We start from the raw sequence: 25,590 nt of genomic DNA, 5'->3' as shown, positions 1-25,590 counted from the left end.
CAAACTCCTCTGCTCTGCCCTGTAAAGGCGCTTCCCGCGGCCTCTGTGATAAGAGGGAGCGGGTTACCCGAAACAGGGCAGCAGGGCGGTTATCGGCGGATGCAATAAGAGCGGCGCAATGTCTACGTTTGGCCGCTCTTAATGCCACAAGGTAAGTCCGTAAATAGGCTCTTACCTGTGTTCGATCAGATTCGGAGCGCGAGGACCTCCACCTGCTCTCTAGGCGTCTCCTATGGCGTTTCATCACCCTCAGGTCCTCGGTGAACCAAGGAGCCAGGGTGGTTCGTTGCCGTAGGAGAGGCCGCAAAGGCGCAACCCAGTCCAGAAACACGACGGAGCTGCAAGTTTTGGTTAGGACGCGTGTCTCGCATCCCCAACTCCTCCCACCCCACCCCACCCCACCCCATGGAGCGAGGCGTGGCTTCTCTTGTCGTCTCTTCTCCCCCCCTCGCCAGGCATGGCAGGCTTCCTCTGCAGCTTCCAAGCTGGGGCAGAGAGGAGGCAAAACGCTCACCCCTGGGGATGAATCAGACGCTTCACTGGAGAAACTGCCCCACCCCAACCCAGGCTTCCTAACTCTCTCACTCCCCAGATTGTCCCCCTCGCAAAGAAAGCCCAACCTGACACAGGGCAGTGACAGGACACGTCAGAGCAGTGCTGGCCAGCCGCTCGGCCGGTGCAAAGAACAGGGAGGGGAGGCGATGGGGGCGACAGGACATGCAATCCCATGCTTGCTGCCTCTTGCATCCCCAAAATAATAAGACACCCCCCCCCCCCAATAATAAGACCAAGGCCATATTTCGTGGGTCAAAATAAAATAAGACCCTGTCTTATTTTCGGGGAAACACGGTATCTGCAAGGAATATAAATCCTTCCATTTCCCCACTATCCTGTCAGAACAGAAGAAGCTTCTTGGATGAGAAATGAAACATCTTCAAAGAAAAAACAAGCAAGTCCAGTTGTCTCCTGAAAAAGCACCTTTGGGACAACCATGACCAGGATGACTGAAAATCTCTACAGACAGAAAAGCAGAATTACCCAGATACCAATGCTTGTGAAATATGCCCAGGTTATCCCATTGAACAATATCTCCAACGAGGAAAGGCTTTTTTGAGGACTGGGAAAGACTGTACAAGGATGTAATACTTCTTTTATTGGATATTTTATTCGTATTTGGCCTTAGGGCTGCAATAGATTTGATGTGATTTGATGCCTGGGGCAAGATGGAGTTAGCTTGGAGATCAACTAACATTCTAAATTTTGTAATAAGAACAAATTTGGGCAGCAATAGTCTTTTAAAAAATAAACGTAATAATTACATTTTGTTTCAAGGGCATAATTCCTGTATATCCAAACATTCAGTATCTCCAAAATGGTTTAGGAACAGACTAAATCAAATTTAGAGATGAATGGATTAATGAAAATATATTGATTTATTATATATTTACATAAATATGAGAATTAAAATGTAATTACAATGCTAAATGTTTATGTTTTTAAAAGATATTAATCTATTGACAATTTGATTTTTTAAAATTAAAAGTAATGCTAATGTTAAACACGCATATGCATCATTTTCCTATTAATGCCCATAATTAGAAAAATACATTCATTTTACTTCCTCTTTATGTGCTGTTACTTGCTTATAGCATCATGTGAATGATAAGGCTGCACATGGACAATTAAGACTGGCTCCCATTCAAATTAGGCAATCTTTCTTGAATACAAACAAGGACATTTTATTCTCTCGGAGAAGAAAATGTATCTGTTCTTCAAACAATATAATCAACAATTGAAATCAGGACAGTATTTATGAAGCTTAAATATTCGAAACAACATTATTAAAATATTATCTTCAATATGAGAGCAACTTTCAAACTTCAAAAACAAAGTTCACCAACAAGGCACAAAATAATCAAGCCATTTCATAGACAGAACTTATTCATTCCCAGTGTTATGTATAGGAGCTTGAAACCAAGAACAAAATTCTGTATACTTTCATTATGTTACAATATCTTCAAATCTATCTATCAATCATATATTTCCCCAAGAAAAACCAGAGACTTCATAAACAGATTTGTATGTGTATAGATTTAAAATACTAGGCGGATATAATTATTGTTCACTGATTTTTTCTATTCTGCTACTCTAGGTCTTAAAGTTGTTTACATCCATAAGCTCGACAGGAAGTCTTCGGCTTATAATGGCAATTTGGCAGTGGTGAAATTCACATTTTTAAACTACCGGTTCTGTGGGTGTGGCTTGTGGGCGTGGCACGGGAAGGATACTGTAAAATCCCCATTCCCTCCCCATGTGAAGTTTCCAAGAGTTGCTCTAATTAATTTACGAGCCCCGAGACAAGGTTCAAAAAAACCCATTCATTTATTAGGACTAACATCTTGGCACGGACTTCTGTGTAGCTGAAACTAAATCACACTTAATGGTGTCTAACCTTTACCCCTGTGCCCCCTCCCCTCTGGCTGAGGTCATCAATCACATTCTCCAACAGGACATTATGGCAGGGCTCTGGACATGTGCATTCACATCCCAGTACAGAAATATGAGACTTTTACTCTGGCCAAAAGTGTGCATGGCATTCCCCCCCCCCCTTCTCAAGTTGATAGTAGTCATGGAAACGCCTTAGGCGTTGACACCCCACTCCTGGGGGAAGGATATTGCAAAATCTCCATTCCCACCCCTCTGGGGCCAGCCAGAGGTGGCATTTTCCGGGTCTCCGAACTACTCAAAATTTCAGCTACTGGTTCTCCAGAACCTGTCAGAACCTGCTGGATTTCACCCCTGCAATTGGGACCAGATTTACTACTGCTAAGTGATGTAGTTTGAAAGCATGACATCCCTTGACTGTGTTGCTTAGTGACAGCAATACCATCAGTCCTGGTTGTCCTCATTAAGCAAGGTCTATGTGAGTTGTTAAGCACATAGTCACCTGATCCTGATTTATCAGTTCCTGGTGGTTGACCTATTACCTTTGCTTGTGGGAAATAGCAGGGAATGTCAAAAATCAGAATCACATGATTGCAAGGATGCTGTGATGCCAGAACTTTGAGGACCAGTAGTAAATGCCATTCATTCAGCAGCATCGAAAATGGTTGCTGGTGGCAACCGGAGGATTACCTGTACCCAGAATTTTTCCAGTATTGGAAGTGCAGGGTAGCCAAGTTTTCTCCTTTCCTTTCATTACATCCAGCAACATACATACATTCATATCATATGGCTGCCCATCTACAATGATGACTCTGGTCAGCATAGAAAGATTAAAACCATACAAACAATGATCGATGATACCCAAGACAAATAATAAAGCTGAATTATGAAAACCACATCAGCAGCACAGATTTCCTAATCTTCTGGCCCCAAAGCCTAGGGAAAATGGTTTTCAAAGCCCTGTGAAAAGCTAACTGGTTAACATTTCCAGCATTTGGAATAAAAGTTGATGGAGAAAGTCTCCTTCCCCCTACAACTAGCAGAAAATTCCCACCTATGTACATCTAAAATATTACTAATAATATTGATATTTTTGTGTTTGACAATATATAGTTCTTAAGAAGTGTAAAACAAAACTAAAGATTACAATGAAAAATTATTGTCCAACTAAGTTGGAGAAACTGAGTCATACTTAAATGCTTCTGTTACTTTTGCTGCATTCTTGTTTTTTGTTTCATGGAGAGACGTTCCTCTCCTATGCAGTTCAAAATTGGATAAATGAAAATTCTTAGACTTTGAATACAAACCATTTAATGTTATGAATGATACTATTCCCTAGAATAATTTGGTTCTAAATAAGTTGAAATTGTATCCCTGTTGCTTCGTTTTAATTATCATTTCTAATTGCATATATACCAAGTCTATTCCTGATCTCTGAGATTAAGAAAATGTATTCATTTAGGAAGATCAAAGCCGTACAATCAAATCTAAAATGTGACTGAATTTTCTTTTATTAATATAAGTTAATTTTTACTGAAACATTTTGGCATCACTGTTCAGTCAGGGACATATATTGTTTAAAATTCCACCTTTTTTATTCCCTTTTCAAGTAAATCAAAGTTACTTCACCTGAGCAATTCTTAAACAACAAATAGCTCAATAATGTATAGATTTCTGCAATATTTTTAAGTAAGGTGATACTACCGTGTTTTCCCAAAAATAAGACAAGGTCTTATTTTCTTTTGACCCCTGAAATAAGCACTTGTACTTATTTTCGGGGAGGTCTTATTATTTTTGAGGTGTAGGAGGCGGCCAGCTCCCGCTGTGTTGCAATATTTTTGGGGAGGGCTTATTTTTGGGGAGGGCTTATTTTAGCGCATGTATTCAAAAGTCCGATTGGGCTTATTATCTGGGGAGGTCTTATTTTGGGGGAAACCGGGTATCAACGTATTAAAATATTTCCCCACTGAAGACATACATGAAATTTCGCAGCAAGTTCTAAAACTTAATTGTCTCTGCCTTGCTGGCAAATTTACAAAGTTCACAGCTATCCAGAAGTTCCAGTTATACTCTATTTGCTTTGAGGTATATTTTGATTAGAAGAAATAAAACAGAAGAAAATGTTGTAAACAGCATGGGCTTATTGTCTTGCTAAAAGTCACAAGAGTTAGAGTTGTGACTATTCAATTCTTGACTTACCATTTTCCTCCAAACCAAATATTCTTATAAAATAATAATATGGTTGCAAACTCAGGGATAACCAAAAACATTTTGCAGCCTGAAGCGAACAGAAGATGGTATTTCCATCTACAAGGCATTGGACTAATTTAGAAGGTACCCAATCAAATGTGTGCCAAAGCACAATCAAATGTGTGCCATACCTACCCATCAAATGTAAGGAATGGCCTGAAGTGTTAGTAAGAATACTTTAGGAAATGAGCAGCTGAATTAAACTGTGGGGAGCTTCCCCCCCCCCCCGCCGAAGAATGAAATATTTATAGAAATATTAAAAAGGCAGGATAAAATATTCCGCCTAAAGAGAAATAAAAATCTTAAGGGAGACAGAAACTCAGAGACCCAGCTCCCCCCCCCCCCAGCAGATATTTTGTGTCCATTGAAGACTGGGCCAGCCTATCTACAAGACAAAAGACCTCCAGCTCCAGGGTGATGGGATTAAGACATGACCCTCCAGGACATAATAGGTTTAACCAATCTAGCAGCAGAGTTTACCACATGGCACAACAAGCCCTATCACTGCATTAGCCCAAACTTCAACCAATCTTAGCTCAGACAAACATGATCGTTACAGGGCCCTATGGGAGTTTGACAACAGCCAATAGAATACATGTCCTTGCACAGGAACAGGAAGCTCAAGTTCAAAGCCTAAGAGAAGATGTAAAAGCCACCCACTCTGAACTCCATGTGGTCACTGCCCAGAACCACCCAGGTGCTTCTGCTTCACCATTAAACCATCTTTTCAATCAGCCTCCATGTTTCAGTGTCTTTTTCCCAGCTCGGGAACTGAACCAGATGGATATTTCTTCCAACAAAACACTTTACTTAATGGTAGCACTAACCAGGAGAAACGGCAGATTATTGTCAATCTAGAATCACTATAGATTGGTTGCAAAAAATACTAATAACTAGTAGATGGCAGAAAATGTTGGACTTTATATATTTTTCTTACCATCTGGCTTTTGGATTTTTGCAATTCTAACACATTACCATGCTAATTGCACCACTGAGATTTGATGTCCTCTCTTGTATTTGCATTAATAGCATCCATCTGAATATTCATCTTTTATGCACTTTCACTGCAGAAAGCATCTCCATTAATGGTCTGTCTTAAATTGTCCACTAATTTTGGCCACGTTAAAAAAAAACCTGACATATGTATAAAAGCAAACCAACCTCTGATTTTGATAGTTTCTACATGCTCTTGCAGTAAAATATTCCCTTAATTTGTCTTTGTTTCCATTAAATCCTTTCAATGTTTTATGACTAATAAAAGAGTAATGTATACCATGGTACAATTTATAGCAACTTTCCATACGTTTAAGTCATGCATAATTCAAATAGCATATTTTAAAGCATTTATTTAAATGCAAAAATATACAAAGCAGTCCAGGACAATGAAATGTTAATTTGTTTTAATTCTCCCTTCTTTTAATGAGGAAAATGCAGAGAATTTTCCTTTCGGGAATGACAGCATTTATACAATACAATAGTAGAATTGGAAGGGACCTTGGAGGTCTTCTAGTCCAACCCCCTGCCTAGGCAGGAAACCCTATACCGTTTCAGACAAATAGCTATCCAACATCTTCTTAAAGACTTCCAGTGTTGGGGCATTCACAACTTCTGGAGGCAAGCTGTTTAACTGATTAATTGTTCTAACTGTCAGGAAATTTCTCCTCAGTTCTAAGTTGCTTCTCTCCTTGATTAGTTTCCACCCATTGCTTCGGGTGCCTTGGAGAATAGTTTGACTCCCTCTTCTTTGTGGCAACCCCTGAGATATTGGAACACTGCTATCATGTCTCCCCTAGTCCTTCTTTCTCTTAAGCTAAACATACCCAGTTCCTGCAACCGTTCTTCATATGTTTTAGTCTCCAGTCCCCTAATCATCTTTGTTGCTCTTCTCTGCACTCTCTCCAGAGTCTCCACATCTTTTCTACATCGTGGCGACCAGAACTGAATGCAGTATTGAACTGAATCAAGTGCGGCCTTACCAAGGCATTATAAAGTGGTATTAACACTTCACGTGATCTTGATTCTATCCCTCTGTTGATGCAGCCTAGAACTGTGTTGGCTTTTTTGGCAGCTGCTGCACACTGCTGGCTCATATTTAAATGGTTGTCCACTAGGACTCCAAGATCCCTTTCACAGTTACTCCTACTGAGCAAGGTATCATCTATACTGTACCTGTGCATTCCATTTTTGTTGCCTAAATGTAGAACCTTACTCTTTTCACCATTGAATTTCATTTTATTAGATAGGCCCAATGTTCAAGTATGTCAAGATCCTTCTGTATCTTAAGTCTATCTTCTGGAGTGTTGGCTATTCCTGCCAGCTTGGTGTCATCTGCAAATTTGATGAGTTCCCCATTTATTCCCTCATCCAAATCATTGATGAAGATGTTGAAGAGTACTGGGCCTAAAACAGAGCCTTGGGGTATTCCACTGCATACTTCCCTCCATGCAGATGCAGTTCCATTCAGAACTACACGCTGAGTGTGGTTGGTCAGCCATTTGGTTCTAACCTGAAAAGTATAGCTATGCAGAGTTTTTCATGGGAGGCGGTCATATATTTCCTTAGGTCAACAATCAGGGGTGGGTTCTTACCGGTTCGCACCGGTTCTGGCGAAACTGTTGGACAATGAACCCGGAAGTAAGTTCCTGCCCCGCCCCTATCACTCACTTGCTCGCCCCTGCCCGTCCAGAAGCCACTCCATTGCTCGATCACCCCCCTTTCCTCCTCTCAGCGATCTTTTGGGAAGGGAAAGAACTGAGAGGGGGAAAGCCTCCCATTGAAAACAGCACTGAGTGGGGTGAGGAATCCTCCCTTTCCTCCTCTCAGCGATCTTTTGGGAAGGGAAAGAACTGAGAGGGGGAAAAGCCTCCCATTGAAAACAGTGCTGAGTGGGGTGGGGAATCCTCCCTTTCCTCCTCTCAGCGATCTTTTGGGAAGGGAAAAGTGGGGTGGGGAATCCTCCCATTCCTCCTCTCAGCGATCTTTTGGGAAGGGAAAGAACTGAGAGGGGGGGGAAGCCTCCCATTGAAAACAGCGCTGAGTGGGGTGAGGAATCCTCCCTTTCCTCCTCTCAGCGATCTTTTGGGAGGGGAAAGAGCTGAGAGGGGGAAAAGCCTCCCATTGAAAACAGCGCTGAGTGGGGTGGGGAATCCTCCCTTTCCTCCTCTCAGCGATCTTTTGGGAAGGGAAAGAACTGAGAGGGGGAAAGCCTCCCATTGAAAACAGCGCTGAGTGGGGTGGGGAATCCTCCCTTTCCTCCTCTCAGCAATCTTTTGGGAAGGGAAAAGTGGGGTGGGGAATCCTCCCTTTCCTCCTCTCAGCGATCTTTTGGGAAGGGAAAGAACTGAGAGGGGGAAAGCCTCCCATTGAAAACAGCGCTGAGTGGGGTGGGGAATCCTCCCTTTCCTCCTCTCAGCGATCTTTTGGGAAGGGAAAGAGCTGAGGGGGAAAAGCCTCCCATTGAAAACAGCGCTGAGTGGGGTGGGGAATCCTCCCTTTCCTCCTCGCAGCAATCTTTTGGGAAGGGAAAAGTGGGGTGGGGAATCCTCCCTTTCCTCCTCTCAGCGATCTTTTGGGGAAGGGAAAAGTGGGGTGGGGAATCCTCCCATTCCTCCTCTCAGCGATCTTTTGGGAAGGGAAAGAACTGAGAGGGGGAAAGCCTCCCATTGAAAACAGCGCTGAATGGGGTGAGGAATCCTCCCTTTCCTCCTCTCAGCGATCTTTTGGGAGGGGAAAGAGCTGAGAGGGGGAAAAGCCTCCCATTGAAAACAGCACTGAGTGGGGTGGGGAATCCTCCCTTTCCTCCCCTCAGTGATCTTTTGGGAAGGGAAAAGTGGGGTGGGGAATCCTCCCTTTCCTCCTCTCAGTGATCTTTTGCTAAGGGAGGCTTCTTAAAATGGGACGCCCCCATCTCTTTGTACCCTTCAATCCGTCTCTCTCTCTCCCTCTGACCTCCCCCAATGGCTCAGCTTGAAAAACTGGGGGGAACAGAAGAAAAGGAGGAGGAAGGAAAGGAGGGAGAGAAACGGGGGAAGAGAGAGAGAGAAAGAGTGACACACAAAGGGGGGAAGTTGGGAGACTTCCCTCTAAATACTGACGCCCTCTGCTTTTGGGGGGAAAGGAGAGGAGGGTGCTTGGTGAACCTCTACCCCCTATTCCCCCTATCCCAGTTAAGCCAGCTGGGTTTGGGACCCAGCCTTTCTAACTTCATTTGGGATCTTCTAACATCCCACTCCCCCCCCATCACATGGCCAGCAAGCCACTCCCACTCAGTCACATTGCTGGCAAGCCACTCCCACCCAGTCATATGGCCGGCAAGCCACTCCCACCCGGTCACATGGCAGGCAAGCCACTCCCACAAAGCAGGCCACACCCACAGAGTAGGTTCCAAAAATTTTTGAAACCCACCACTGGTCAACATACAGTATATTTACCTCCTGTTTGAGACCTGGTTGTTGCCATGTGGTGGGGGAGTTCCTATCACTCACTCCAGCACCTGCCGACCTAGCAGTTCAAAAGCAGGTGACTGGGAATAAATAGATGGCTTACCACTTTGGTGGGCATCTTAATGGGGACATGAAAGGAGCCCCCAACTAGGCATTCCCTGGGCAATGGTGATGTCACCGGTTGACCCTTTTAACATGAAAGTGCTACGGCGCTTCCAACATGGAAGCGTAGTATAGCATTCCTAAACAGATTTTGCTGAAATCTAATTATTTTCTGAATAATTAGTTTACTTAGTCAATTAGTTATAATTAGTTTCTGAATAAGCTTAAATGCAGTTTCTGACTTCTAATTTTGTAGCTGTCTTCATTTTCATAATAAAGTTAGTATGTCAAAAAACTAAGGGAAACACTCTACGTTTCAATATACCTTTGATAAACAAACCTGAACAGACAATAATCAATAACTAACATTGTTGAATGTATGCTGGAGTTTAAGAACAATTGGAGATCCCAAAATGTTCCATTATTTTCTGTGTTATTATTCACAAACACATCTACTGTATATATTCAAATCTTTAAACAAAAACAACAACAACAACAACAACAACAACAACAGATTTGTGAAGATGATGATGTTTCTATGTTCTGAACCTTTAACTAGACAAGGTTCTTTATTACTAGAATGACCTAGGAAGATGCAAGTAAAATTTGTTTAGGTGCATTGGCTTTGAAGAGCAGAGGAAGAAATTAATGGAGTATGATACCATTAAGATATATTAGATCTATAAATCTGTCTCTATGATCCACTAATTACTAATACGAGGAATGAATTGACATTCTAACCCACTATTTAAAATAAATCATTTATCGAGGTTGCAAAGAATTGTCCTAAATGTGTTTTTATTTTTCTAATAGATCAGCCAGTGTAACATGGTAAGATATTGTTCCTTGATAAGAATGAACAAATCAAAGATCCAAACTGCTAGAAAGTCAGTATTAATTTATTAATTGTATTGATTTATCACCAGAGCAATACAGATACTGTCCATTTTTTAAAATATGCTTTACATTGGGGGTTCCCAAAGTCTTCAGCTCATCAATCCTTTCATGAGTTTCAAATTGTTCATTGACCCTGGCATTTATTATATGAAAATGATTTATTAAATACTATTTTAACTAACAGCATTACTATTACTATTACTAGCATGAACCCCTTTGATAGTCCCATTAAGCCATGGGTGTTAATACTGACCACTTTCAGGAACCCTGTTTTATATCAAACCAATTCAAATGAGGGATTTCAAAGTAGTCACACTGTTGTTCAGACATATATGAATCTTTTTAGTATTTCATGTAATTTTTTAGCCCTTAGATACTGCTTCCTATCCTTTGAAAACTATTTTTCTTTTCTTTACAAGTTAAACAGCGGAGAAAGGTTTTTAACTCTCATTAACCTTTGGAAGGACATTCAAAGGCCATATGTAATTGATTTCAAGCAGCGGTAATTCTGATAGGTAGTTGTAGACCCTGTAGTAATGGCTTATTGGTGGTTATGTTTCAGAATGACCCTATATTATGATTCAAGTTGTGAGGAATCTTTCTCTCCTATTCTTTGCTGTTTTCTGTTTTACAATTGCTTCTACATTCTGCATGTGTTTGGGGGGAAGTAATCTCTTTGCCAGTTGTAATTAAACAAAGAAATTATCTAAATATGTACAGTTTTGCATTAAAGCTCGCTAAAACGCTAGCACTATGGCTCCCATAGGGATAACTCAAAGTTTACTTATACTGTGTTAATGCTAATGACTTGTGTTTCTCATGAAGACAATTACACGGTTTAAAGTGAAAAGAATAAAATGAGCATCTATAACTTTACACGTGCTTAGACAACCATATCATGTATAATATGATATATACAGATATTCCTTGGGTAACAACAGTAACTGAGACTGCAGTTTTCATTGCTAAGGAATGTGGTAGTAAAGCATGACATCACACAACTGCATTGTTTAGTGATGGCAATCTTGGCATTCCTTGTTGCCATTGTTAAGCAAGGATTGTGGTTGGAGAGGTGGCATGAGTACAGTGGGGCCAGGGTTGGTGCTGCCAGATAGGGTACAGTGAGAGCAATTTATTGGGACTAATTTGTGATATGACCTGCCGTCTTCCCCATGGATTCTGCTTGTGGGAAGCCAACAGAGAGGGTTGAAAATGGTGATTACATGATCACAGGATGCTACAATTGTTGTCAGTGCAAGCTGGTTGCCAGGCAGCCATATCACAATCACATGAATGCATGGATGCTGAGATGGCCTGAATTTTATGGACCGGTCATAAATACCACTAGTTCAGCGCTTTTGCAACTTCAAATGGCAGCTGAATGAGTGGTTGTTAATCCTGTATGATTTAAATAAAGAAACAATCAAACCAAACCAAAATGCTTTTACATGACATCCCTCTACCAACCACAGTAATATTTAAAAAAATAAGAATTAAACAGCAGTTAAAAGTACGCACAAGGAATCCATATACTGAGAAACACAATAAAAATGAAAATTACGCAGATTTTGAAACCCATCCATCATGTACCATTATTAGCAAGAATGATAGCAAAATAGCCCTACTGCCATTCTGACTCCCATCAGTACATTTGCTTTGTAAGTAAATCTCCAAATCCTTTTAAAATGATGTGTGGAGGTAGAGTAGCAAGAAGCAGAATTCCATAATTGGGGATCCACTTCCTGAAATGTATGCAAATGAGTTGGGGTAACTCGTGAAAAGAAAATGACACACCCCCCCCCTATTCTATTGATTATATTGGATACAAAAGCTCAGACCAAGATAGGAACTGGGACTGGTGGTGGGAAATAACTATGACAATTCACCACGGCCAACTCGCCACAGAACAAGTAGCTACGGGCCAGGAGTTCCACTACTATCAAATAGTGGAATAGAATAATTAAAGAAAGGATGCAGAAGGAGAGACAGTGTGGAATGTGAATGGAAAAATGTAAATATGTTTCTATTTATTTTAAATAAGGAAATAGAATTGTTAAATTGTTCTGCAGCAAATTGGCTGTGATGGGTTGGCTGTGGCAAGTTGTCCCATTCCGACTTACACATCAGAATGAGAAGATCCTGATATGTAATAGGAAAAAAAAAAGCCCTGCAATGAGAGGAAAGATGGAAAAAAGAGGGAGGCCCAGTGAATTCAGAAACCCCGAATCCATTCTCACAGGGTAGTAAAGAAGGTCCATTTACTGCCACTGTTTTTTTCTTCCAGATCCGCTAAGGGGACAAGCTCAGGGATTAGAACAACAAATTATACCTTTAAAATGCTACCATCCTCAGGCCAAACCCCACCCATCCACCCATTGTATTGTGTAGCTTCAAAGGAGTCCGCCTGGAAATAATGGGGCGGGAAGCTAGTCAGCACTGAGTCCTGTACTTTTTTTTAACAGCACTTATCCATATGCTGCCCCCTAGCTGCCAACATTTCAAACACATTTCCCTCCTCCACTTTGTACAAAAAAAGGAAGACTGGATTGATGAAAATGAAGATCCCGATTACATGTATAGTGTTTAGATGCCCTTTTACTTTGATCTCACATGTTTCCGTAATGAATGGCACATGCTTGAGACCAAAATTAATGTCATCCGTTGCACTCAGTGCATCAACTGTACAAAATAGAAATATTTTAAAAAAGAGAAAACCATGAAAATGCAATCTGTGTTGCGGAACAGAATTTGGCGTATGAATATTCTACAACAACATTTGTCTTACTTTAGCCTGCAAGATTTGAAAGAAATGCTCTAAACAGGAGCTATTTGGCTTGTGTGTTCTTACAAACAAAACATCAAAACATTCTCTAAAAAACAGATACTTTTAGAAGTTCGACAAACACACCCGAGGGTCGCAAAAAACATCAACTTATCTCATAATGATTCTAATTCTGGGAAGATTCAGAACCACCCATCTGGTAAGCAAATTTGAGACCCATGTTGGAGTGCCACCATGTGGAAACAAAAGTTTGCAAGATGTGCTTGGAATATTTCAATTAGCTGTGAGGACAGTTTTTGCAGAGTGAAGAAAGGAGCACCACATGTATTACTACTGATCTAAAGATAACAAATATTGTTGCTGGAAATTTAGGAAAGCTTTACATATATACACTAAAAGCAGACTGATAATGAAAGTTGGAACAGCATTTGGGAGACTCAGCAATACAGTACTGATTTGGTGCAGATCAGAGGTGGGTTCCTGCCAGTTCTAACCTCTTCTATAGAAGAGGTTCCACAAATGTACAGTGCCGTTTAGAACCCGTTCCAGCTCCCTCCCCCCGCCCGTCCGCACATCATCAAGATGAAGAGCGAGAGGAGGAATTCTGGGAGTTGAAGTCCACAAGTCTTAAAGCTGTCAAGTTTGAACACCCCTGGAGTTTTTTTTCTAAACGGTTAAGGGTGCAAGCGTCTTGTAACTTGACAGCTTTAAGACTTGCGTACTTCAATGCCAGAGTTCCTGAGCCAACAAGACTGGAGGAGGAATTCTGGGAGTTGCAAGTCCACAAGTCTTAAAGCTGTCAAGTTTGAACACCCCTAGGATTTCTTTTTCTAAAGGATTAGGGGTGCAAGGGTCTTGTAACTTGACAGCTTTAAGACTTGCATGTATTCAAATACCAGAGTTTCTGAGCCAACATTTTGGTTGCTAAGCAAGAGCATTGTTAAGCGAGTTTCACCACATTTTACAAGTTGGCCACGCCCACCCAGTCACTTGGCTGGCAAGCCACTCCCACCCAGTCACATGGCCGGTAAGCCATTCCCATAAAGCAGGCCACACCTACAGAAGAGGTTATAAATTTTTTTGAAACCCACCACTTGGTGAAGATTCACCTTCATGTACTTCTACATACTGAATCCACAAAATATAGGCAGCTAATATACTATATAACTATACTATTGCTATTTTCTTCCTGAATTTCACCTCATGAATCCAGTTCGGAGAGATATTTGTGCTCCAATCATGAGGAAGAAGTTCCTTTATGAAATTGGACACCCATTAGAATCTCTTGGGGGGGGGGGAGCATTTTCTTTGTAGCATTTGCTAATGCAAGTAAATGATGAAGAAAAAACTACTAAATGTTTTAATACCAAACAATTACATTCCCAAGGGCATCCAAACAAGTTGCAGTTTTGAGGCTGAAGGAGGAAAACACAATTCTCTCTCCTCCATTGCACAGACAATGGAGTAAATACTTCCAGGCAGGAGAAAGAAAGTAATCTTTTGGATAACGAAGGCTCCTTCCCTTATGCCTTTGTGGATACCAATCTGCAGAAGACATGGAAACTTCCATTGCTCAGAGAATACAAAACCCTCTATTACTAAATGGAATATTTAAAGAACAAAGAAAAAAATAAAGAAAAGAAAATGATTAAAAATCAACCAACAAGAAAATGTGTATTGGTCATGTCTCTGGGATCAAAGTATTTCATTACAGTGGAAGTAGGACCTCTATCATATTGTAGGAAGTTATCACCAACCCCTCTCCCAGAAAAATGAAATATCCTAGGAAATATTGAAAAGGCAGAATATTTCTCTGGATGTGAAAAGGGAGAAACATTTTAAAGACAGAATAGCTCCCTGCAGCTTCCTGCCCCCACCCACTTTGTCAATGGGCCATTAAGAAGGCCAAGCCAGTCCCTTTACACAATAAAGAGTTCTCCCCTTCAGCTCCAGGGGGATGGGATTAAGGCATGATAATATTGGCTCACATGGCATCTCAGAACTCAATCAAACCTGGATTCAAAACGCAGCCTAGAGAGTTGGCCCTGCATGGACCCCTGGGAGTCTGACAACCAATCAGAATACAAGCTCAAGATCAAAGGCCAGAGAGGGCATAAAACCAGGGACTCAGCATCTCTGCCCTCCCTTCTCTTTTTCTCCACCAACATTGAAGCATGTGATCACCTTTTCTGTTCAGGACTCAAGCCATGTGGTCCTGTCCACCATTAAAACCATCTTTCCAAGCAGCCTCCATGCCTCCAGTGTCTTTTTCCCTACTTGGAGCCGAACCCAGAAGGACATTTCTTCCAACAATATAATGATGTGGAATATGATATGCTGGTTTGAACATCTGATGTTCCCCTCTTAAACATTTATTTTTTAGATAATTCCCTATTGCCTACCTCTATAAGTTGCCCCTTTAAACTCCTTTCTTCTATTTCTTCCTTGAGTAACTCAATAAAAACAAATATGGCTGACTAATTATGAAGAGAGACTCTCAAGGGGAAGGAAGTTTTCCCATCTGCTGAAGGCGTGCCAAACATTCCTAGCAATGGATTAGATAAAGAGAGTAAACTGACAGTTTTCCTGGCAGGCAGAGAAAGAAGAACAAAGAGCAAGATGTGATCAGAAGAAGAAAGCAGGAAGATCCCAGAGGTTTTTTTTTTTATGAAAGCTTGTAATGATTCAGCCATTCTTTCTATCGGAGACCACTTAAAATGAAAAAAAAACTTTAATGCAAAGCAAAATAATATGCCTATACAATTTGCCCCTTGCCTTTGTAGTCTCATTAATCTTAATTGGTTAATGTAGCTGGCTGCGATTTAAAGAGACAACTTGAACCATCCTTAAAATGTATTGATTACATCATGCTCTGTCTCCATCATACTTGTTCTGTAATTTACTCGTCCTTAATGATCCCACTGAAATCAATGTCATTTGACTGAAATGAATTCATAATTTGCCATTCTATATTATATGAGAAGTATTGGAAGGGAAATGTTGTGACCTCAGAGAATAAAGACAAAAGATTTTGGCAGACAGGTATCCTACTTGTCCTGATTCCCCCCCCCCCCAATGTAAAAGTATTTTACATAGAAATACTCTTAAAATGAAATCTGTTGAAGGAAGATAGTGCTTTCCTTTTTCTTTTGTTGTCATTTATATTCTTCAGGTTTTCTGTTTTCTATTGTATTCTGTGAAGGGAAACTTTGCAACAGAAACTACATCTCAGATTCAACTTTTTAAAAGCATAGCTCAATTTCCTTCTCAGCTTCCTATCATTCTTTCAAGAAATACATATAAGGAGTATAAAAGATGTAAAAAGATACTATGAAGGCCCAAGTGATTTATATCTTTACTGATAGAAGTCATCCAGATTTTGATATAGCAAGCATGAATTATATTCTGAATACCTTTTCTGTTACTTTTTCTGATACAGCTAAGTTCTAGACAATTCAAGAAGCCAACATTTGATGAATTTGAAAGAACAGGCAAATAATGTTATAAAGTTTTGCAAGTGCACTTTTAAAAACCAAACAGTGATTCTAGAACAAAAAATAACCCTCTTGGAGATACCTGTCATTTTTCAGATACAGTGAAACACAGAAGCTATTTTTCCCCTACTGTTATTTATTAATGTAATATTTTCTTGCAATGCAGTTTAATGGAACAGCACATAGCTGCCATTGATTGGAGAAAAAGCAACCAACAACTTCTCAGTTGTTTCATAGTTTCATTGCTCCGTTTTCCTTTAAACTTTTATCCTATATATTACTGGCCTCTAAAAATGACACATTCCATTCTTTATGTCAAACTTATCAAAATTAAACTATTTCCAGCTGCCAAAATAGCTATAAGGGGAAAATGTTGTTATATTATATAGTGCTGTTAGCAAGCTGAGGATTTTTCCCTCATCCATTAGAATTTAATATATAACCCCACCCACTCAAAAAAAATTCCCTGGGTAGTACAGTAGATGTGGCGATTATAATAGCAAACATATATGCTTTCCTCACACACTGTATAATTAAAACCAATTGTCAGAATCAACTGAAAGAAGGCAAGTATGCAAAGCAGGAAATAGTCTTGACCTATTAGACTAAAAACAAATTATCTTCATAATCCAATTATACTGATGTATTGTGTAGTCTATTCTCTCTTGTGTTGATTCTGCTCTTGAATTTGTGATTTATCTTGAACTACATTTTCACACATAAAAATGCAACTTGAATTGTAATTTTTCCCATTATCTTTTTTTTTACTTTGTTCAAAGTATTACAAACTAAAAATGAGATAAATCAGCAGGCAAAATTCCAAGGGGGGAAAAAAACCTATATGTACACTGAGTTTTGTTGAGCCGAAAGATTGGTAATCTGTGGCTTGGGGGTTGCGTGTTGTCCCTGAGCATCCCATTTGCCCCCACAGGACCCCAACATCACACAGCTGCAATTCATTAATGAAATAGAAGTTTCCCAGCATCGGGATCTTTTTCCATTCCCAAATAAGATATAAATTGTAGTGAGTAGCCTCTCAAAGGAAACCATTTCTAATTTCATCCTTAACCACCATTCCACACCCAAAATAATGTGATTTATTCTAGATTAGAATTGTGAATTATCTAGATGAATAGTTCCAATGTTGCCTCAGGGTATTCTAAACTTAAAACTATCTACCATAACATGAATTGGCCACATCATGCATGTATGTATGTTCCTCCCTCCCTCAATCTATCATTCATCCATCCATCCATCATCTATCTACAGTATCTCAAAGGTTTCAACTGGAGTGTCTCATAAATTATCTCAGAATAAATGTGAAAAAGAGTGACATGAAGATGGAGGTTGAAATCATAAGCCATGTGCATAATTGCTTTTATTTTACTGTATTGTGACAATGAGAAAGAGCACCTCGCTTGCTGCTTGCCAATCTTTTCTACTCAAAATGACATGACACAACTAAAAACGTTGATTCTAAAATACCAGAACTTCTGCTTAACTGTTGCTGGCCATATCCAAGACCATATGCAAGCTGTGCCTTCACTGACAGATGCTGGTTCAACAAATAAACCACTAGAACGTAGTGAATAATTCATTCTTCAAAAACAGAACAACCTACACCTATAGCTTCACAAGAGAGGGGGGAGGGGAATCCTTCTTTGATTTATATCCAGCCTTGAAAATTTTTGGGGGGTTACCTATATACTCTATAACACTGCTGGAATGGATGGTGCCTAAAGAGATCCAGAAAGCTAAGGCCAGCATATGAATGAAGAGTTAAACACTGCAAACAGGGAGCAATCCTAAACCATTCATTTAGGGCAGGGGGACATCTTAATATTTATAGACTTTTTTCTGGAATGCCTAAGACCCTGTTGTGACTTAAATGTTCAGTCATCAACTTTCAGCTAAGGGTCAGAAAATATTTTAGGGAGTGTGAGTCAACAAGACTAATAACCTTCAGCATTCCAAAATATATGTGACTGTTAAAATAATGTACATTTTTAATGGAAACATTTTCTATTCAAAACAATATTAATTAGAAATTAACATTTATAAACATAGGGTTGGTTTATCATCTTGTAAAGAAACAAACCAATAAAAAACCCTGAAGCTTCAAACACTGGCTGAATAAGATTATGTTTATCTCAACTTTGTATAGAGGCAAAGAATGCAGCTCTGTATTGTCTCTAAATCATTGTTGTCCTTGGAGTAAGTCAAAGTGGAATTCCTCTGCATTGTGTTGCACAGAGCACTCTCACTAAAGCAGATTAACTAATATGTGGGAAAGTACAAAGCTGCAATAACTTTTGGGTGGGTCTGAATCTCTCACAAGCACAAGAGAATCCAATCATTCCCCACCCATGCATAACTCACTAGTGACCTCACCAACTTCCTAAACAAATTTAACAAGCCTTCCTGCCTGCTTGCCATATAATCAGGTCATCGTGTCACAAGCCCACCTGTGAACGTACAATAGTCAAGAGTTATTGCAAAATGACCTAAAAACTATGGCAACGTTTGGAAAAAGCTGTATGCAGTTTTTAAATAGTTTTATGAGTCATATAGGAATTTTCAATGCAAAATAATATATTATAAAACTGAGTTTCAAAATATTAGAAAGGATTTCATTTGTTTCTGACAGAAATATTCAAAATCAATATATGAATATGGTTGCCCTTCTCCAGTAATGGTATCCTATTATCTTCACTACCAATTCGGTAGCGGGAACATGCGAGCATGCACAGAAGGTCCATGATGTCTAGTTGGTTGAGTGGAGCCTCGCACCGCCACCACTACCGGTTCGCCCGAACCGGCAGCATACTACCTTTGCCCTTCTCCCAACAATCTAATGTAGAAAAGAAAGTCTGAACACTAGACTTGTGTATGAATTTGAAAGGAGATCAAAGTTGGCCAATTACTGACCAGAGTTTAGGCTGACCCCAATCCTGGAGGTCAAAAGTAGGACTGAACCTGTACACTATTGATGTTAACTTATGATTGGTCTGTTTTCACCCTGGCTGCTGTTTCTATATATGTTGCTTTTTGCTTTTCTACTTTCCTTTTTTAATTTTCTTTTAATGTGTTTAGATTTCAGATTATTAATTTGAGATGGTCAGCCATGCAAAATGAAATAACAAACAAGCAAACACAAATATATACAAGAGTATATACTCTTGTATATATGTTTTACTTACAAGAGTTTGCTTAGTTACCATTCAAAGTTAAAATGTCATTGAAAAAATGAGTTATGATTGCTTTTTCACACTTACAACCACTGCAGCATCCCCATGGTTATGTGATCAAAATTTAGAGGCTCATATTTATGATGGTTGCAGTGTCCTGGAGTCACCTTTTGCGACCTCCTGACAGGCAGAGTCAATGGGGAAATCCAGATTCATTTGCCAACTGTATTACTAACATCTGTAGTGATTCACTTAACTGTTGCAAGAAAGTCCATAAAATAGGCAAGAACACACCTGTCTCGCTTAGCAACAAAAATTTTGGGCTCAGTTGTGGTCATAAGTCTAGGACAATCTTTATAATATCTCTATAATTTCAGTGAGTCAAATATAATTTATATTTAGCCTTATTCATAATATACCAGAAGATATTAACAAGCCTCTCAGGAGAGCACGAAAGGTTGAAGTCACATTCTGGACATTCTGACATTTTATTGTGCTTGTGGTGGTGACAGGAATGTTTCCTGGCTATATACATAGAAAGCAAACCGCAAGGCCAGAGAATCCTCATGACAGAATTTCCTGGCTTCTCAAAGCACATCTAGTTGGGATTCACTTCCTTCCTTGTGCCCTTTCACTGGTAATGCAGAACAATAAGTCAGAAGCTCTCTATTATTTCCAAATATCTTGCTCATGTAAGAATATCAGACTCTGCTCTGGCCTGGTCAGGTAACATTACAAGAGCACGTTCTTCTTATGATTGCTTAATGTTTAGGTTCTGTAGAAAGGACAGTTGTTATTATTGTTGTGTTTTTAGTTGTGAATTCATGTCCGACCCATCACGACCCCATGGACAACACTCCTCCAGACCTTTCTGTCCTCTACCATCCCCTGGAGTCCATTTAAGCTCACGCCTACGGCTTCGGTGACTCCATCCAGTCACCTCATTCTCTGTGGTCCCCTTCTTCTTTTGCCCTCAATCTTTCCCAGCATTAGGCTCTTCTCTAGTGAGTCCTTCCTTCTCATTAGGTGGCCAAAGTATTATTATTATTAATATTGTTATTATTATTATGAGTATCTTAATATTTAATCTGGATGAAACTATGGTTTCTTATGATGCCACTTCACTCTTCACCTGTTCCGATTAGCAGGCCTGGCATAATTCAACTGTCCCTCCTGGCAAACGCACTATATCTGGTTATTTTAGGGGTTTTTAATTCACTGTATTTGTTTTTAGGGGTTTGAACTTATTTTAATCTGCTTTGTACAGTTCTTTTAATGACATTCTTACCTCCTCCATGTCAACTGTCAATTGTACATACTTAATTTTATTGTATCTGATATATTTTGTATGAACTGTACACCGCCCCGAGTCCCTTTCGGGAGAGGGGGCGGTCTAGAAGCATTAAATTAAATTAAATTAAATTAAACCTCCATTCCCACAACTGAAGCTGTCATGGTAGTGAAGAAACAACTGCTTATGAGACATTAAGTCACATTACGTGACAGAACTAACCTCAGCTTAGACCACACATAGGCCATCTTGGACCTCTGACCACTATCTATTCTAAATACAATGAAGGTTTCCACAAACAAAAACATGGCTATGCCATAGGTTCATCTGTGTCCTCCACTGTGGCCAATCTCTACAAGGAAACTAAAGCCCTAAACTCTTTCAAAGGAATTTCACCCATTCATTGGTATAGGTATGTGGACGATACTTAGGTCAAGGTTAAAACAGCAAATGGAAGCCTTCAACAAACTCATCAACACCGTGGACAGGTACATTAAGTTCCCACAGGAAGATGTTAAGCAAAATAGTCGTAAAATGGGGCAAAATCCATTTAACAACTGTTTCACTTAAAAACAGAAATTTTGGGCTCAATTATGGTCTGCCTTTATAATCTCTGAATCCTCATAGTTTGAGAAGCATCCTTGAGGAACTGCTGTATGAGGATTCATTAAATCTACTCCTTTCTTATTTGGGTTTGTACAATGAATCCTTTACATTTAATAATAATAATAAATTTATTTCTTAGCCGCACCCTCTCCCGAAGGACTCGGGGCGGCGTACAATAAAACACATAAAAAACAATATGGACAATACACACACAGAATAAACGAACACGCGTACATGGAGGAGGTATAAAGATAAGAAAAGACAGTTAAAACATAGTTTAAAATCCCCTAATAAAAGTCTAAAAGTCACAAAAATTAAAAAATTAAAAAACCCGTCAGGAGCAGTGTGAACGAACTATGGTTGAGCCAGGCCAGCTACTTGAAATAGGTGCGTCTTGAGCTTTATCCGGAAGGCGCGGAGGTCAGAGGTAGTCAGAGGTATATTGAATCAATATACTTGGTTCAAAACGTATTTCAGGTAAATCCTTTTAAACATCTCAGAGAAATTTAAGGTATTCATTTAAGTATCTCAGAGGTGTCGGATTATTTATTTTAATTCTGTTTGTACACCACAGGGTTCCAAACATAATTTTACAAATTTTTCAAATGCGATAGACAGACACTACTTACCGTTCCCACCAGTGGATAAATAAAGCCAGCTCCAATACTGGCTCTCACGTCGCTGATAGGCAAAACAAACCCAGTGGGAACACCTTTCTTCTCAGGCATGTGGGAAAGGGACAGGTGGGTTTTTGCCATACAAATGGGCAAGTTCCCAAATCCCTGCCAAGAAAGAAATGAGAAAGAGATAGAACGTATCTATACCACACTGAAATAACAACAGTTTCCTCTCCAAGGTTTTGCATGCTGTACAATAAACAAAGCTAAATTTTATTACCAGTACATTGCTGACTTCTAGGAATAAGTCTTTGGCTCAAGCTTCAATAGACTGTGGCAAGATGTTATAAGTATACATCTTAATTAATAATAATTTCTTCAAGGCTCAGTACAGATCACAGAGGGCAATTGTAACATCTTCTCCAGTAACTCAACAATTTGCAGCTCAATAGTCAAACCAATAAACAATGTATTGACTATTGAGACAAACCAAACACAACTGCATATGCTTAAAATGATACCCTGTGATGTGACTGAACACATATACATCTATGATTAAAAGGGACTAATCTAAGAATTGCTGAGATTAATTAGAGTAAAGGAGGATAACAAGTCCTTCCACTCACCTGGCAACTAAATAAAAAGTTATATATGGTAAATCATTTTTAAAGTTTTTGAATTTTCACAGGGATGAAGGGAAGGAGGGAATTAAGACTAGAGTCTCAAGGCCTAGAGACTTGAACTCTGGAGTGACAAACAGAGAGAGAGGACTCTGAAGGTAGTAGAGAACAAAGTAGGGAACAAATAGAATTGCAGGAAGTACTCAGGGCAACATCAGGAAGACCATGGGGCCATACAGATACAGATTAACATAGTTGGAAGGGGCCTTGTAAGTCATCTAGTCCTACCCCCCCACCCAAGCAGACCCTACTCTATTTCCGTCAGATGGCAGTCCAGTCTCTTCTTGAAAGCTGCCAGTGATGAAGCTCCCACAACTTCGGAAGGCAAGTTGTTCCATTGGTTGATTGCTTTCACTGTCAGAAAATTTCTCCTTATTTCCAGGTTGAATTTCTCCTTGTCCAGTTTCCATCTATTATTCCTTGTCTGGCCTTTAGTTGCCTTGGAAAATAGCTTGACCCCCTCCTCTCTGTGGCAACTCCTCAAATATTGGAACACTGCTATCATGTCTCCCCTGGTCCTTCTCTTCACTAGACTAGCCATGCCCAGTTCTTGCAACCGTTCATTGTATGTTTTAGCCTCCGGTCCCCTAATCATCTTGGTTGTTCTTGTCTGTACTCTTTAGAGACCAGGGTGCCCTGAACATAATCATCAGCCATAGGCTCTTGTTCAGATAGGGAGCCAGGACAGAGCCTTGTGGAATGCTGAGATATGAAAGTGGCATAGAAGGTCCAATGCACTTTTCTAGTCATTTAACCAGGAGCCTTTCCTTTCACGGGGCTCCACAAATTTGTGATTGTGGAGCCAGGCAGCATTGTGGTTCAGAAACACCTTGGTGGTATTAATAAACAAGTCACTGAAACGGCCGGCAATAGCAGGCCCTATAGGATGGGGGGGAAAAGGCAGGTATCATCCAGGTCATGGTTATCCCAAGGGTTTAGTTGAATTTTGAAAAACATCTTTGGATTTAAAGGCAGATACAGAAAGATTGTTCCTGGCCCACAGCAGCATTATACTGTATTCTGGGCAGTTTTTCATCCATTGTTTAAACAGATACATTTTAAAATAGGAACGGCGCTCACAATATATCTGTTTGCACATATTCTTGTTTTTACCTGTTGAGTGTAACAATTTATTTGTGACTGTGCTGCAGGAGACAACTCTATATCCTCAGCTCCATAGATCTTCTGAGCTATGATTCTTATTTTTTCAACTATGGGAAGCTGTGAAAACAAAACAGGACGACAGCATGTTAAACTGAAGAGTCCCAAGATACTTTCCTTCAAATCAGGATTGCGTAGTTCTCACTGGCAGTGAATTTTGTACAACACTATTCTAAACATTCAGTTATGCATTGTTTCCTAAAAACAAATATCATGGATGTAAAAGATGGCATCTGTTGCCTTCCATTCAGAAATCATCATTAACCTTATCTTTTCTACAATGCAGACAGAGAAAAACAAGTTTATGTATATCAGCTTCTGGTACTCATGCATTCTGAAGTGTATAGATAATCCTCAACAGTTCATTTACTGACTGTCTGAAGTTAGAACGGAACTAAAAAAAGTGACCTATGACTATTTTTCACACTTACGACTGTTATAACATCACCATGGACATATGATTTATATTCAGATACTGGACAACTGGTTCATATTTATGATGGTTGCAGTGTCCTGGGGTCATGTGACCCCCTTCTGCGACCTTCTGACAACAAAATCAATGGGGAAGCCAGATTCATCTAACAACTGTGCTTCTAATTTTACAACTGCAGTGATTCACTTAACAAATGTGGCAAGAAAAGTTGTAAAGTGGGATAAAAACTTAGCGACATAAATCCTGGGCTCAATTGTGGTTGTAAGTTGAGGACTACCTGTATTTCAGAGTTTTGTTTTGCTTGTTTAGCAAGAAAGGCAAAAATATATTACACGTTTTACAGCACGTAGATGCCCTTGGAAAGTTTTGCTGAAGTAAACCAGGCCTGGAAAATTTATCACAAGCTGAACATAAGCTTCTATTATTGAAACTATTCTAGAAAACCTCTAATGGATTACCTCAGAAACAGCACTCAGCTTTTTCCCCCTTTGCCATTGCAGTCAAGAATATGTTCTTTACAAAATGATCAATATACCGTTCAATTGCCAGGTATGTAAAGAAGCATAAGGCTAGGCTGATCCTTTATTTTAAAAGTGTCTGCTCTGCACATCCCGTTCCCTTTGTAGAAAGTCCTGCCCCAGTCTAAGTCCTAGCTTGGCTTGCAACAATTGAAATTCAGTAAGTGTGAGGTAATGTTAGCTTATCTTTTTTATAATGGGATCATGTATAAAGTTACACTGCTAATTTTTGTACTAATCACACTGAAGCCTGGAAAGATGTGGGAGTGCAATGAAAATAAATTTTTAATAAGGACAGAATGAATGACCAAAAGATTCTTGCCTGCCCCATCTGTACAGCAGAATTAACACATTCAGTGCCCGCCCGCGCACACACACAGAGCTAGTACCACAATATTTCCTTTTATGATTAAGAAGCAGCCATCCCAAATGCCTGGAGCAGAGGGCATTTTGCCACAGGATGCCTTTGAAATCAATAGTGCATTGATTGATTGGTGCTGGGCTTTTGGTGCCCTAACTTTGTGCCATCTCTGCAGCAAAAACTTGCTACGGAAATGTAGTGATTCATTGCTTTGGTACCAAATAACAAGGGTCAACCTCATCCTTCAGTTCTGGAAAGTTTCTTATTATCACATTCCTTTATTTAAAAAAAAAAACAAGGGAGGAGGAAAGTAACCTTAGACC

At 39.8% G+C, this 25,590-nt stretch overlaps 1 protein-coding gene across 2 annotated transcripts in view; it reads right to left on the bottom strand.

Moving 5' to 3' along the window:
* MTHFD1L (methylenetetrahydrofolate dehydrogenase (NADP+ dependent) 1 like) overlaps nt 1-25,590 on the bottom strand; it is a 146,051-nt gene that overhangs the window by 12,761 nt on the left and 107,700 nt on the right. For both annotated transcript variants that reach the window (XM_081945648.1, XM_081945649.1), the window contains 2 exons: nt 23,908-24,015; nt 22,127-22,279 (listed from right to left, as the gene is read on the bottom strand). In XM_081945648.1, coding sequence (XP_081801774.1) covers nt 22,127-22,279; nt 23,908-24,015 — 261 coding nt within the window. The remainder of the gene's footprint in view (nt 1-22,126; nt 22,280-23,907; nt 24,016-25,590) is intronic.

Source organism: Natrix helvetica (genome assembly GCF_964273705.1).
Source record: "Natrix helvetica genome assembly, chromosome: 2".
Lineage (NCBI taxonomy): Eukaryota > Metazoa > Chordata > Lepidosauria > Squamata > Natricidae > Natrix > Natrix helvetica.
Note: the sequence above shows the minus strand (reverse complement) of the source record. Positions and strands in the feature narration are given on the sequence as shown.